The sequence below is a fragment of the Lissotriton helveticus genome, chromosome 12 (genome assembly GCF_964261635.1).
Source record: "Lissotriton helveticus chromosome 12, aLisHel1.1, whole genome shotgun sequence".
Taxonomy (NCBI): domain Eukaryota; kingdom Metazoa; phylum Chordata; class Amphibia; order Caudata; family Salamandridae; genus Lissotriton; species Lissotriton helveticus.
The window spans coordinates 307,488,759-307,505,022 of record NC_136073.1 but is presented as its reverse complement, the minus strand read 5'-3'; the positions used below and the strand labels follow the sequence as shown (position 1 = coordinate 307,505,022).

At 43.5% G+C, this 16,264-nt stretch overlaps 1 protein-coding gene across 2 annotated transcripts in view; it reads right to left on the bottom strand.

Moving 5' to 3' along the window:
• The window catches only part of WTIP (WT1 interacting protein), a 333,161-nt gene that overhangs the window by 53,194 nt on the left and 263,703 nt on the right, over positions 1-16,264 (bottom strand). Inside the window, exon 5 of one of the 2 annotated variants that reach the window (XM_078670590.1) lies at positions 2,758-2,888. In XM_078670590.1, the coding sequence (XP_078526716.1) occupies positions 2,758-2,888 (131 nt within the window). Of the gene's footprint in view, positions 1-2,756; positions 2,889-16,264 lie in introns of those variants that run through there. The other variant, XM_078670591.1, reaches the window with a different exon arrangement.

The window sequence follows — 16,264 nt, the reverse complement described above, 5'->3', positions numbered from 1 at the left end:
TCAAACGTGAAATGCATACTGAATATGCAAAAGTGAACTCACGAGGTAAAGAAAAGGGGGGGGGGAGGGCTCAAATACATAAAAAAAAATAATAATAAAATGCTTCTGATCACAAATATTCTGGAACAGAAGCGCTCATGTTCCAAATCCCTTAACATCTCCAGAAACGATTTGCAGCAGTTTAGGTTCTGGGCATTAATTAGGATAGGGCATGGCGTTTTTTGGCCTCCGATTGGCTGCTCCCGGGCTATTTCATTCATTCATTCATTCATTAAATCTTTATTTCGGCACAAATGCCATAAAAGAGCAATGCATATATTACATTACATTTCATTATAATAAAACATTACAATAAATAAAACATTAGTTTAAAATGCAAAAAAAGACTACAGCAATTAAGGAGCTGGATGGAACGAAACATTACATTCATAGGTCAGAATAGGAAGCATCTTAACAATTCCAAGCAGATTAATTGTATTACATTACAAATAGTGCCCCAATTTTTTCCTTGTATAGAATATGGAAAGTAGGAATCTACTAACACTAAATGTTATTTGTTGAGAGGTGTTGGTTGTTAGGATTCTCACCGCCTGTGCACTGGAGCTCAGGCCTAAAAGAAGGCAAATGGGTTTAATCCATCTCTTTCTGGCCTGTTTATAACAAGGACAAAAAAGGAGGATATGTTGCTCGTTTTCAATCTGATTGTAAGTACACATAGAGCAATTCTCATCCATTATCGGAGTTCCTGCAGCACGATTTCTAGCCCAACGGGCCAAGGTGGTTTTTATTTGTAAGTTCCCATATCTAAATTTTAGAAATAAAGTTTTTGCTAGTGGGGGCTCTATTTCGTCCATAAAAGTCTCATACATAGGTTCATTCTTAAAGTTTAGGAACCTTGAAACCAAGGTCCCACTAGTACTATTACTTGTAGTCCTATTTAATATGAAACTCCAAAATGCCCTTTTTAGTATTAATTTGGGGTTTACGGGTAGATGTTCGGGGTTCTCCCAAAAATGTTTCAGCCCTATATTACTTAACCAAATCTTGATGTGCCTTAACCATGGGATGTCACCCTGATTATCAAGTCTAATAACTTCTTTTAATCCATCTCTGTAATCTTGAAGTTCAGGGACATGCCATAGTCTGACCCACAGCATCAATTGTCGAATCGAGACTTGGTGATCAGTTCTTTTGAAGTTTAGATCAAGTTCCAGGGGGACTAGAGGAGTGCCCCTCGGGACCCTTGCTAAACTTCGCATGAAGTTATTGTCTAGGAGACTGAACGTTTCCTTTGAACCGGGACCCCATATTTCTGCCCCATAAAGGACCGCTGATTGAACCTTGGCTTTAAAAAGTTCCATCACGGGAGAAGCTGCTTTACTTGTACTTAAAGTTTGCTCCCTAAGAATAGGTTTAACATTCTGGACAAAAATTAATTTACTTTTATCCAATTGGGCTTTCCAAGTAAAGTTGGAGTCCAAAGTCACCCCCAAATAAGAAAAATGAGGGACGGATTCCAGCTTTTCACCGTTTAATATAAGGCAGCCTCTGTCAGGTTTTATGGGATTCAGGGCCATATATTTTGTCTTCTTCACATTGATTTCAAGCCCCTTCTGACTGCAGTATTCATTAAAAGTGTCTATAATTATCTGCAGACCATTTTTCGTTTGAGAAATCAAAATGGTATCATCAGCAAATAGTAGCGATGTCACCTTCTCACCATTCAGTTTCGGGGAGTCATTTTTACATCTCTCCAAAAATTGGGGAATATCGTTTACAAACAGGGAAAAGAGCGTGGGGGCCAGGACGCAACCCTGGCGAACTCCACGCTCGATGGGTATCTTCTGGGTTAATTCACCATTCGGACCCCATCTAATTCTAGCAAAATTCCCTGCGTGTAACTCCCTTATCTGAGTGACAAGGTTATTTGGCATACCTGCTGAACTCAAAGTTTTCCATAGTAGATTGCGAGGCACCAAATCAAATGCTGCCCTTAAATCAATAAAGGCAACATATAAATGGCACCTTTTAATCACCACGTACTTCCAATAGAGGCAGCAGAATCTAAAAATCTGATCTATTGTGCTGATGTTAGATCTAAATCCTGCTTGGAACTTAGTCAGTATTGCATTTTCAATGATATTTCTCATCTGCAATGCTCATCCCTTGCTGCGAGACTGCTGCACAACCACTGGACCGCCGTATGCCAGTCGTGCTGGCTAGCCTACGAGATGACAAGCTGCCACTACCATATCTGTGAGAACAGCCCCCTCTCTCTCACCCACACCTCGAGTTCCCATTCAAGGCAGTAGGAGCAGACAGTATTGCTCCTCAACTTAACTCACATTTGTTTTTAAACAAGTTACAAAACCACTATTATTTTAGAACACAATTACAAAAATAAATCTTCAGCACATGCAACATTTCATACAAAAATTAAAAAACAACATTTCCTGTAAAACATCGCATCTTTGCCTGAGAACTGAAGCACGTGCAACTGGCTAGTGGGGTTCGTAACTCTCAGGAGACTTGAGAATAGACATAAAACCGCCGCACAGCTCACATTAAAATGTCTTTCAGATCCCAGGCCCCTTCGTTATCTGTACTTGTGCCAAAGCCTCCCAAGAGCCCTTACACGATATTCTGATCTTTTCAGATGGAACAAGTCCAATCCCATTTCCACTACTTCTTTAAAGACCCGACTTTAAAAATGCAAATGCATTCTTTATTAAAGTAGCAGGAAGTTAACAATCTTACGTGTGATAGTCCTTAACGCAGTAAATATTGTTGTCCACGTCGACGGTGAAGGGGACGCCGTCCAGGCACTCGTTGCAGGTTACGCAGCGGAAGCAGCCCGGGTGGTAGGACTTCCCAAGAGCCTGTAGAATCTGGAAAGAGGCAAAGCATGAATTATCTCTAGACAAGGCTCGACATATTCAACTTAAAACCATGCCCTGGAAGTGAATGTATGCAGTTCCATGAAATACTATTCCTTTTGGTACAAAGAGTTTAACATCCAAGAGATTAATCTAGTTTTGTGCAATGAAATGTACACCAATGTAATATCAGGATCACTTTCACCTCCCGCCACAGGACAGTTTCCAGATTTTCTTTTCATCTTTGAAAATGTTCAGGGCCATAATATGGAATGAGAAACGTGCAGGAACAAGCAATCGGACTCAGTTATGACGATAAAACAGAAAGCCCAGCAAATATCACCACATGTATGGGCCATCACTGAAGGAGAGATTACTGTGCACAAATGGGCCGGAGACTGAGGTCCTAGTAAAAAGAGAAAGGACTGAAACGGATTCCTTGCCCTCTACTTGGCCTCAAGACCTTTCCACAACCCTGGAACCCCCCCTCCCACCCCCACAAGTTATCTTGGATATGGAGCTCTCCTTTGTGCCCCAAATTAGTGCACTGAACAATGAGATTAATATGCAGCTTGACTCAAAATTCTGTCCCTCCACCAAATTGGCCACTGTGTGGGTCTGAAGAGCGTTCTAGTCATGGCACTGCTTAGCAACTGTAATGTCATATACTCAGGACTCCCAAGGAACATATTCCAAACTCCAAAGGCTCAAATGTGACCACACCAGCACTGAAAAGCTCCACTGGCTTTTGGTGATGGAAGCGATCACATTCAAAGTCCTCTTTACTGTCCACAGAGCCCACTGCGATACGGCTCTCAGCGCCTTTCTTCACTAGTCCCACTTTACTCACCAACCATGAGCCATCATCACTCATCAACTACATGCATGATCACCCAACTGGCTCAAACATTGGGCAGCTTCACAAAAATCCAGAGTCCTAAGACTTGAAATGCCCTGAACACCAATCTGAGAACTAAACTACACACATCATCAAAAATAAAACGGCTGATCATCTTGTCTCCAGCTGTACTCCCCCAGCACAGGGGTCACAACTGAACACAGGAAAAGGTGCTACCTCACAGATCGGACTAAACGACCAGCTAAAACACATTTTTTCGACTAGGGGCACTCTGAAATAACCTAAACAAATGCTCTACAAAACTTCCAAATATAAAGTATACTTGATTGCAATTTATAAAAGCTATCTGAATATTGACACCTTTATGCATACTTGGCCACCCCTTTGAAATACACTTGGTCTTTTTGATGGAATGCAAGTCATGTCCTTTTCAGGAAGGCCAGTAAAGGATTCCTTCTCACCTTCGGTCATGTAACGAACTATCTTGACTTTTTCTTAAACGAGTCTCAGCTTAGAAGAGAGCCAGCAAACAAATGGATTATACAGCAGCACCTCCTCCTTATAGTTCCAAAATAGGTTTAAAAGAAAAACTGAACACACAAACAAGCTCCTGTTGTGTTTGGTTAGAATACCTTCCTACTACTGTTATTTTAGGCTCTTTGTTGTGAGTATAATGCACATCTGCAGCTAGTGTGGCCTTTTATCTTTGTGTGTGGTCAGATGGCTCTAGGCTATCTAGAAAGTGGGCTTCTGCACAGCTCCGCGTTGCCAGGTAGATCATGCAGCCAACCAGTTCTGGAGGCAAATAGACTAGAGCTTAATGGATGGCGTAGGCGTGGGTTGAGTATGGTAAGCTCTGGTTTGTTTTTAAATAATGTTATCGAGGTGTTATTTCTTTTGTGAGAGGGTCAGGTTACATCATGCCTTCTGCAGTACAGGAAACCACTGCTCAATTCTTCTTAACTCAGTACCTGAGGATCAAGGCTTCTGCACTTACTACAATTGTTTTCTTCCTTTAAGAGAGAATACAGTTGGTCCTTAAGGCGCCACACCTTTCTCTACCACAGTTGATCAAAGTTGGACTGTCTCGGCGCATATGAAGGCAATTTCTGGATGATACACATCCAAACAAACATACATTCAAATATGTAGCAACGTAGCATGCACCCTGATCTTACTATGCAAAGTTGTAGTATTGTTGGTAATAGTGCATTGCACGGCTAGCACGAGATGCATTAGAATCATTTGTGTATATTCTTGAATGTGTCCTGCGCATGGAGTGGTCACTGGTCGGGGTTCGAATGGCATCTTGTCAGCTTCCGTTCGATCACCCGACCAGGAGGCCGCTCAGTCTAGTGGGAGGAAACTTTGAAATAAACTCTTCAGTTCATGAAACTGCTTTACCGTACTTATTTCATCTGGTGACGAACGGGAGATATTCCACCCATTAACCTACGAGACTTTGCAGATTGCCTTATTGATGTATTAAGGAGCCCGCTGTTACTCGTGGCTCAGTCTGCAGGCGGGCGTTCCTGGTTCCTGCATCGTGATCAGACACGAGTGGCACTCTTCTGGATTTCGTGGCTTTATCATTTTGGAGGTTGGCGGTTGTCAGAGCAGATTGGGAGGTACGTGATATTCTTCTCGTGCCCGTGCGCACCATGTCATTGCTCAGTTCCTCACGCTGCTCTGCTTGAGCCCGTGCCGTGCGCACCACGTCATCAGCCTTGATCCTCTAACACGCAACTGAGTTCTCATCGGTCCAGGTAGAAGCACTGACATCACAACCTGACGTAGCGACCATCTTGGATTGGACTAGCTACAGCGCGTGTGATACCCTTTAACAACAAGTATTTTCTTCAGTGGACGTGTCCGTGCCCTAGCATCGAATAATTTCTACTCTTCTTCCCGCTGAAGACTCCAGTAGGCTCTGAAATTGGGGAGTCATAATCCTTTATTTAACCTTCATGTTTTCCCGAGCAGCGATTTGTTTGATGGTGAGGAGAGTGCTGGTGGGAAGAGGTTAGTTCTTGTTTATAGTTAAGCTCTCAGGCCAATAAATTTGTGAACTTTGACCGTCCTTGATTTTTGTTAACTTACTAGGTTACGTTTTGGGGATTTGTTTTACGAAGTGCATTCTTCTCTGTCATGGCCAATGCACAACAGATCATTCAACCGTCTCGATTCTTAAGCCAGGTAAGCCAATCATCATTTGGTCAGAATGGTATAGACTGTTCGATAACCACCTGGTAGCTATCGATGCAGTGGGTTACAGTCCCGCACGAAAATTCGCTTTGCTATTCGGGAGTCTGGGTCAAGTAGCGCAAAGGATTTTCGATAGCATTGCACCCATTCCCCCTCCACAGTCTTGTGCCGGTGATAGCCAATGGAATGATTATTTGGAGGCTATTGCGCGTCTCAAGAAACAGTTTTCCAATTAGTCTAATATTATGCTGGAGCGACAATTTAAAAAAAAAGGAAACAAATGGAGGATAAGAAGGTGGAAGAAAATATTTCAGCTCTCAGGGTATTAGCAACCACATGTGATTTTGGTCCTTTGGCAGATTATTATATTAGGGACCAGTTTGTGTTCAACGGTGCATCTCGCAAAATCAAGGAACGATTCTAGGTTGCAAGAATCCATCGTTGACTGAAGTGATTGACTTAGCCTTGAGCATTGAACGTTCTGCAATATCTAGCAAAGTCATTCATGGTGACTCCAACCCGGGGGTTAATGTGATGTCTTCTTCGCATTTAGAACATGAGAGTCCTATATGTACTCTTAATGTGAAAAGTAAACCACAGAAATGTACTCAGAAGAGGCAGTCAACGTTTTGCTTCAGATGTGGATCAAAGAACCATATTAGTAATATTGCAGGTTGTTCGGCTATCAACAAACGTTATATTCTATGTACGAAAGTAGGCCAGTTTCAGGGGGTGGTGTAGAAGCGTCGGAAAACCAGTAAATGTAGGCTGTGTTAAAACAGAAGTGGATTCATGGGCGAATTCACTTAGTAATGTAATAGTAACTCTGGATCCTGGTGGGGATTCAGGACCTATAAAGGGCCGTTTATGTTCTGCCTCGATCGATAACATTCCTCTGCAAGTGATGTCCGATTCTGGTTCACCAATTACTATTTTAAGGGACACCACGTGTAATGATCTTTGGGAAAAAAAAGGTTTCATTATTACAATCTGATGTTAACCCTAAAGCCTTCGGAGAGAAAGATATCAACATGATTGGGTATTTCAGGGGTGTGGTGCGATGTTTAGAAAGAGAAACTGAAACAAAGGTTTATGTGGCAGAAAAAGGGAAAAACATTATCGGGTGGAGAGATTTGGCACGTATGGGTCTGTACTTAGTTCCAGGGGACAAAAACCCGATCAAAGTGGGGGAGTTACCAGTATGTCAAGCGGAGTGTGCTGGATCTGAGGTTGAAGGTGGTATGTTGAAAGATGTATTTTCTGAGTTCAAATCTGTGTTTAGTGGCCATGTTGGACTAGTGATGGGAATGGAACACCACAAAGTTAATACCTAATGCCCAGCCTGTGGCTCAAAGTGCATTCCGTCCCTATGAGTGTCAGGGAGGAAGTTAAGTGTATGTTGCAAAGTTTATGTTTGCAGGGCATCATTAAAACCACAGATTTTTCTCAGTGGGTGTCTCTCATTGTGGTAGCGCGCAAGTAGTCAGGTGAGATCAGGCTTTGTGGGGACTTGTGCGCCCTTAATAAAAACATAATGGGGCTTTCCATCCACTACCCAGAATCCAAGAGTTGTTGCCAAACCTTGGAGGGTCAAAGTAGTTTTCTTTGATTGATCTAAGGTCAGCTTCTCACCAAGTGGCTTTGTCGGTCGAGTCTCAAGACTTGACCACATTTGTGACTCCTTTCGGTGCGTATACATTTTTATGTCTACCTTTCGGCCTAGCATTGGCTGGTAGCGTGTTCCAGAAACTTATGGACAAGTTATTTCAGGATATTAAAGGAGTAAAGCGTACTTGGATGACATACTAATTTATGCAAAATCTTTGCAACGACATTTTAAAATGTGGACTATCTACCTTGAGATCCAGAGATATGACAGTGAGGGTGATAGGTGAAAATTAGCTGTACAAGAGTTGGAGTACTTAGGCCACACAGTCTTGTAACGGAATTAAACCCAAATATTCAGACGTAAGGGCGATTGAAGAGGCAAAAGCACCCGCAGACAAGGACGCATTACGTTAGTTCCTTGGTCAGGCAGAATATTATGCCAGATTTGTACCTTGTTATGCACAAACAGTAGAACCGTTGCGGGTATTGCTTAGAAAAGGCCAGAGTTTCAAATGGACAGAGGAGTTGGATGTAGCATTTGGAAAAGTGAAAAGATTGATCGTAACAGCTCAAGCATTGTATGCATTCAGGGAAGATTGTGTTTCCCTTATAACCATGGATGCCAGTATTTACGGGCTTGGTGCTGTACTAAGTCAGAGAGTGGAAGGCTGTGAACGGACTGTGGCATTCGCGTCCAGGTCACTTAAACAGTTTGAACAGCAATACAGCGGGAACCTTTGGCATGCGTGTGGGCTGTTCAAAAGTTTAAGTTGTATATTTGGGGACGTAATTTTGAAATGTTTACTGATCATAAACCCTTAGTTTATATTTTCAATAAGGTCACCAACAATAGCATGTGTGCTAGGCTCATGAGGCTGGTGTCCAAACTCCAAGAATATAATTTTACCGTTATACATATTCAGTGCGGGAGAAATTTCCGTGCTGATTGTTTATCTAGGATGCTCTTGGAAAAGGACGATTCATTGGTGGAGGACATGGAGTGTTAGGCCGTAGTGGACGTTGTGCATGAATATGATTGTGTTATCGGAGGATGGCTGGAAAGTGGCCTGTAAGGGTGATCAAGTATTGCGAAAGGTAATTGAATATACTACTCACAGCTGGCCTGAACCAAGATGTTTGGATGGTAATTCGAGGATTTTAGCTCAAGTGTCTGATGAATTGTCAGTAGAAAATGGTATAGTACGCCGGGGAACAGATTTGTTCCACCCGCTGAGTTACGTTGTACTATTATTAATAAGGCACAGCTTCGGCATCTTGGATCTACCAAGACCTTAATGGAAATAAAACAGCATTATTTGTGGCCCTTTTTGGATGTTCAAGTTGAAAATGTGATTGACAATTATCATGAATGCCTTCTTTCAGACAAGCATTGAAAACACCTTTACATCTAACAGAGTTCCCTAATGCACCATGGGAAAAAGTAGGCCTAGATTTTTCTTGACCGTATTCTATGCTCAATCACAAAATTAAATAGGTTATTTTAGCTGTTGATTATTTTTCAAAATGTATGTATTTAGAGTTATGTAGAGGCACCAGATACTAAGGCTACCATCACATTTTTAAATAAGATTTCTGTTGGAAGGGGCTCCAAAGGTTCTTGTAACAGACAACGGCACACATTTCGTTTCAGAGAAAATGTGTAAGTTTATAAGTAAGAAAGGCATAAAACATCTAAAGCTTGCGTTGTACTCTACTACATCCAATGGTCTGGTGGAAAGAGGGAATAAAGTTGTGAAAGAAGGGATCCAGACTGCATTAGCGTCTGGCTTGGATGTAGGTGAGTTTGTTGACCACAAAGTTTGGAATTACAAAACGTCCCCTCACTGTACTACTGGGGTGTCCCCTTTTACCTTGTTGAGGGGCAGAGAGGCACATACCCCTGTGTTTCCAATGTGGTTGAGTGACATTGCTGGTGGTAGAAAAATCAACTTGAAGGAAGTGTCCAAAAGGGTGTCTGCGAAACTAACTTATGAAGGGAAGTATTGACATGAAATGTAATTTAAACTGTGAGGATGATTTGGTCAGGGACTGGGTTTTAAATAAGAAACCAAGGTAAGGAAAGGAGAGTCTAAATTTGTGATGCCTGAACAAGTGACCAAGATCAGCAAGGGGTCTGCTTTCGTAGGAAGTAAAGGATGGTGGAACAAGAGACAACTAGTTAAGAGCAAGTAGACCCTAGAGAGGCAAGATGGCGGCCGCGTAGTGGCGGTCGAGTGCAGCACTAGCAGTGAGGGCAGGGATTTTTTTATACCCCTCTTAACTGATGCGGTGATCGAAACCGGGATTTCTATGCGAGGCAAAGGGAGACTGTAACCAGCATTAATGCCCATTCTGTTTACCTGCGCGCTGATTTGGGTGAAGACGCCGTACTTCGCGAAGTCCGGGCTCGGGTGGAGACAAGCAGTCAGATCTGCCCTCTCAAGAGTGACGAGTTCGGCTCGAAGTTGGAGGCGGGGTCCCGGCTACAGGCGGAGTGTGATGGCGGAGTGGAGCAGGGAAGCTATGGCGCCGAAAACGCTGACTGGGGCGAAAGCAGCGGCAGCCAGGAAGAAAGCAGAGATGGAGGACGTGGAGTCAGGCAAGGTGGTGACACCGCGGAAGATACGGACACCTCCACCTCCATCGGAGCCGGCAAAGAAATCAAAGCAAACTGCCGCAAGGATCGGGCAGGCAACAACGTCAATTGCTGATCTCTTAACCCAAACCGGTAACGAGAAAGGAGCAAGGACCAGGGCTGAGACTGATGCAGGGGGAGCGACCGACGGTCATGAGATCTCGGAGCTGTGCCGGAGCCAGGTCTAGGAGTGGCGCAGGGTTCCCTATCAGGAAATGAAATGAGAACAGATCGGGAAGAGACCCATATCCAGGCGAATGCCAGCTCCGCACCTCCCTTGACAGCGTAATTAGCGGCATCAGGGACTAATGCAGCAGGGCTGGGCGACGAAGTTTCACTCGGTAGGGAAGGGAGATGAGACGATCCAGAGATAAATTTAGCTACGGCCCTTAAGACTGATGAGGAAATCCTGGAAACTATACAAACAGATAATGGAGACAGACTGGAAAGAGGGAAAACCGGAAACCCAGGTCCCTTGGATGGTCTGAGTAGTAGGGAGACTCTGGATAAGGATCCCAGTGAATGCTTTTTCTCCGTCTCTGATGGAGCAGAATGGTCTGAGGATGAGGAGAGGAGCTCATTATCAGGGGACAGTAATTTGGAGACTGAGAGCGACCCTGAACAAGTACCCCCGGGGACAACCATAAGACATAACATTTCATCAAAAAAGAAAGGGAAGTCTCAACAAGATCTAAGCTGGGACCATTCCTCCGCAATGCCACTCCAGGGCAGCCCTAATGTGGAAACTTTAATAACTCAACCCCCGCTTCTGGAAGTAATTCACCAGGCGATTCTAGACCACAGGGAGGAGGGCTCGCCAGGATAGCCGTAAATCACAGGCAGCAATGAGGAAAATGCAGGGCGTTGTGCGGAAATTATCTAAAGCCTGTGTTAATGTGAGGGACAGGGTCTCAAAGCTCGAGGAGAGAATCGTTGCAACAGAGTCAGAGGCGGCAGCAGCTACCAGTAAGGTGGAGTCTCAAAGTGCCCAGGTTATTGATATCCAGTGGAAACTGGAGGACATGGAGAACAGGCTTAGAAGAAACAATTTAAGGGTGCTGGGAGTCCCAGAGGGAGCGGAGGGGGGAGACATCAGAGCTTTCATGATTAAGTTACTTGAATCCGGCTTTCCGGAACTCTCAGGGTGGAACTGGGCGGGAGAAGTCCAGAGGGCGCACCGAACTCCTTTCAAAGCATGTAACAATACAAGGGAAGGTGATAAACCCAGTGCAATCTTAATTTTTCTTGGGAATTTTATCTTGCGGCAAGCTGTAGCGGAAAAAGCACGACCAGATGCAAAAAGGTCGAGTGATGGAATTACGTTCTTTGTCCGCCCCGATTACTGCCACACTACGGTGGAGAGGCGGTGGAGGCTGAGGCAGCTGATTCAACCTTTTCAGGCTAGAAAAGTCCAAGTATACCTCATAAACCCAGCGCAACTCAAGATAATAAACGAAGGGCGGACACTGTACTTTTCATCGAAAGTGAAAGCGCAAGAATACCTGGAAACTCTGGGTAGTTAAACAGATGTTTCTTTGTCCTTTACCCTAGGAAGGGGGAGAGGAGCTCGATTAGACCCATGCACTGGTTCTCTCTTTGTTTCTCCTTTCGTTATCTTGTTATCTTTAGTCTCTTTTGTACGTGGTCACCGATTTAGTTTTTTTTTTTGATGTAAGGTTTTAAGGGGGTTTTGGTGGATATTAGTAGGAGCTCGTAGAAAGTCCTCACTGTAATTGCTGCATGCGTCATATGCACAGACCAAGGTCTGAGCCTCTCAAGAGGGACGGTGCAGGGGCTAGGGAAAGGTGCAAGGGGGGGTGGGGCAGAGGGGTGCTGGGGTGGTGGGGGGTTTTAGGGGTCAAGGGAGGGGTAGGGAGGGCTCATGGTGGGGGGAATGTAAAAAAAAAGATTCTCTGGCACAAAATAAATCTATTTTTGGGTGTGTCTTGTTCATTAAGGATGGAACTTGGCTTCGATATTCACTCTTGGTGGTTAAAAAAGAAGGAAACATATACACAGAAAAATGACAAAACTTAGTATATGCTCTCTGAATACCAGGGGGTTAAATGATTGGAAAAAGAGGGGCAGATTAGCTGTGTTTGTAAAAACAGAGCAGATAGATGTTCTGTGTTTGCAGGAAACACATTTGCCATGGAGAAAAAAGCACCTGTTGAATATTAGGGGGTACGAGATTTTATCCTGTACATCGCAGACCTCTACAGTAAGGGGGGGTGGCTATCTTAGGAAAGGTAGGATTAGGGGAGAGTAAAGCGCTCCAGGGCCGATACATTAGGGAGGTGGGCACTGATCAAAATGGGCATAGGCGTCACCATTTGCGGGGTATATGGATCTAATCAGGACGACCCTGAGGTCTTTGAATTTCTAGAAAAGGAGCTGGTTGGCTGGCCCACCCCAATCGTGCTATGTGGGGATCTGAATATTTCAGCAGACTTCGTAAAAAGAAATGTATATTCAGGTAGGAAGCCCAGGGTATTTCGTGCCCCCTCCTCGTTGATGCAATCACAGGGGCTAATAGTTGTGTGGGGAAATAAGCCCGTCAATCCCGGATTCACCTATTATTCTTGTCCATTCCAGAAGTACACGAAATTGGATTATTTTATGATTTCAACTACGGAGCTAAGTAAGGTGAAGATACGGAAACTGCCAAAAATATTGTCAGACCATAACCCGTTAATTCTGACCCATGATTGTATAATGCCAGATAGAAAATATAGGTCCTGGACTTTCGAGAGGAAGTTAATAGCAGATAGTATCTTTGTGGAACATATTAAGAAATGGACGTAGAGATACTTTGATGCAAATCGATTTAGTGCGTCAAGAAATAGTGTGTGGGATGCTTACAAGGCAGCATTTCGGGGGGGAGGTCATCAGTTTTGATGCTCAATCTAGGAAAATAAGCTCCTTAGAGAGGCAGCTGCTCCTAGGCCAACTGATAGAAGCTGAGGAGCAACATGGGAAGGATATTATGCAGGGCAAAGAAGGGAAAGAAAGCCTGTTCAAAATAAGTTCCATTAAAGCAGAAATTCCTAGTCAAATGGCTAAAAAGGCTGCCTCTGAATATCAAGCACACAGAGGCGATTATATGAGACGGGAAAGCAGGCTGGAAGGGTACTCGCACTACGTATTAGACAGGCCATCGCTAGAAATGTAATAACCAGTATTCAAGAACAGGGCCAGGATATCCTGAAGGTCTTTAAAAATGATTATCAAAACCTATATCAGGAAGATTCAGTCCTAGAAATACCACAGGGAGTGTTGGGGGAGGAAGGTATTAAATTGGATCAGGAGGAGAGGGAAACCTTGGAAAAAGATCTGTCTATGGGTGAAATACTGGAAGCACTACATGAACTGGCCCCCGGAAAAGCATCAGGGCCTGACGGTATTCCTTTAGAAGTATACAAGTGCGTGTCGGATGAGATAGCCCCAATGCTTCTAGATTTATTTAATGGGATAATGAATATGGGTAAAATACCGGAAACATGGAAAGAGACAAATATAGTGGTCTTTCATAAGAAGGGGGAACCGAAAGAAAATCCCGGCTCCTATAGACCCATTTCCCTTATAAATGCAGATAAGATCTACGCAAAAATCCTGGCAAAATGTCTGGGGAGGATCATTGGGGGTCTGGTCTCTCCCTGGTAGCATGGCTTTGTTCCAGGCCGGGGAACTACCGACCATATCAGACGAGCAATATCTTTGTTTGATGTCCATGCTGCCGGGGAGGGGGGGATGGCAATGATCCTCCTCGATGCAGAGAAAGCATTCGATCGCGTCAGGTGGGAATATATGTGGGGGGTGCTGGAAGCAAGAGGGTTCGGAGTAAGATTCCAGACTGCTATAAAAGCCATGTATTCTGACCCAGCTGCCAAAATTCAACTGATGGGTGAAGGTTCAGAGAAAATTTATATAACAAGGGGGACATGGCAGGGTTGTCCCTGCTCACCCATCTTGTTCGCACTTTATATTGACCCATTGAAACAGCGGATACTTGGCGATACAGTGATGAAGCCAGTCATTACAAATGGATTTGAGACCACAATTTTGGCATATGCTGATGACTTGGCAGTCATCACTGTGGAACCACACTCCGCTTTACAGGCATTGGTTGGAATTACCAAGTTATATGGGAGCTATTCAGGATATCGGCTAAATGAGGGGAAAACCCAATTGATCTGTTCCCAGAATAATTTGGTTGAATCTGATTCTAGATTTGTCAGCTCTGCAGTATATCAAGGAATAATGATTAATGCCTCACCAGAGTTTATCATTAGGGATAATTTCACTTCATTGCTGAATTCGATGGAGGTTGAGCTTAAAAGAATGGATTCATTACATTTGTCAGTAGTAGGGCGGTCCAATGTCCTGAAGATGACAATGTTCCCCAAAATTTTATATATGTTTCGTGCTATTCCCTTGTTAATAGAGGAACAAATGATTAAATCTATAGAAGCAACATTCATGAACTTTATATGGCAGTATGGGAAAGTCAGACGTTCAATAAAATGTATGTCCCTCCCACAGGAAAGGGGAGGCTTGGGGGTTCCTAATATAAGGTACTATCACTGGGCCTGCTTGTTAACTCAAATGGCAATCTTATTTGACCCTGACGTGAATACATCGAATGCTGTGTGTAGGAATGAAAACCTCCCCTCGATTTATGAATTAATACTAGGACGGGAGGCGACAGAGGTATTACTGAGAAGGACAGAGGCGGCACTATAAGAAAATGAGGTACAAGACAATGGATAGTGTCTGGGGGCTTCGGAAATCAATTAAAAAACTGTTAGGAATTCCTAAGATTAATTATCATACCCCTCTGTGGAACTCAGGACTATTCCAAAACCTATGCATGGATGGTATGTGGAAATACTGGGAGCGGCAGGGAATTTTAAAAGTTGGAGATATCATGGAAGGAAAAGAAGTTCGAGGCCTGGGGGATATACAAAAGAGGTTTAACATGGACAGTAATCATGGATAGTAATCATGGACAGTAATCAAGCCTTTAAATATGCCCAAGTTGTCCAGACAATTAAAGCTAAAAGTCCACGTATCGACTCAGGGAAAAGATGTAGCAAATTGATTATTTGAGAAAAGGAGACTGTAGGATTAAATTTATTTATAAAGTTTTATTGGACGATTTGGTAAGAAATGAAGTCTCTTGGGCCGCAAAATTAGAAGATCCAGATGTGGATTTAGATAAAGCTTTACATCTTGATAAAAGGTTATTGCGTTCCTCCAATTTAAAAGCCCAACATTTTAAAACACTTTTTAATCTATATTATACACCTGCTAAATTGTTTGAATGGGGTAAGAGGGAAGATAACAGCTGTCCTAGATAGTCGAAAGGGCCGGCCGATCTCCTACATATGTTTTATAAATGCAATAAGTTGGGCGCAATCAAAAGGGAGATCGAGTTATTCTGGGAGGGGCTGCTAGGCAGTAAGATCTGCCTATCCCCAACCTTAATGATCTTAGGAAGTGAAAGTAAGCTAGCCCTAAAAGATGAGATAGAATTCCTGTTTTTTTATATCCGTTGCAGCTCTTCGCATTCTTATTTCAGCCGCATGGAAGGATACGGACGCCCCGTCCTTCCAGATGTGGCTGTCCAGACCAAACTGACAAGAGCACTTATAAGTGCGTACCACTCCTCCCTACTGCAGATGTGACACTCGTCAGTATGGCCCCGCTCCCCCCCTAACCTCGGCTGGCGAGAAGGTAAAAAAATAAATGATAATAAATTGGTTTATTATCATTTTATTTTTCAGTAGGGCAACGTCCCTCCGCCATATCTGAGGAGCCACCCCTGAGATGCTGGCTTCACTCACACTTGGTAAAGATTTGTAGGTAAGCCCAATACTTGATTTGTCTGTGTGGTTATTTCACAGAGCAATTATCTCACAAAGGGATTCTTGCGCCAGAGTCGCATTACAACTGAAAAAATGTATACCATAGTTTAACATCTTTTCCTTCCCTGAGACGCTCGACCTGTGTTCAGGTGTGACGACGCACACTAGAGGAAGCAGAGTAGCACATTATTTTAGTTTATTGTTTTCAGCACAT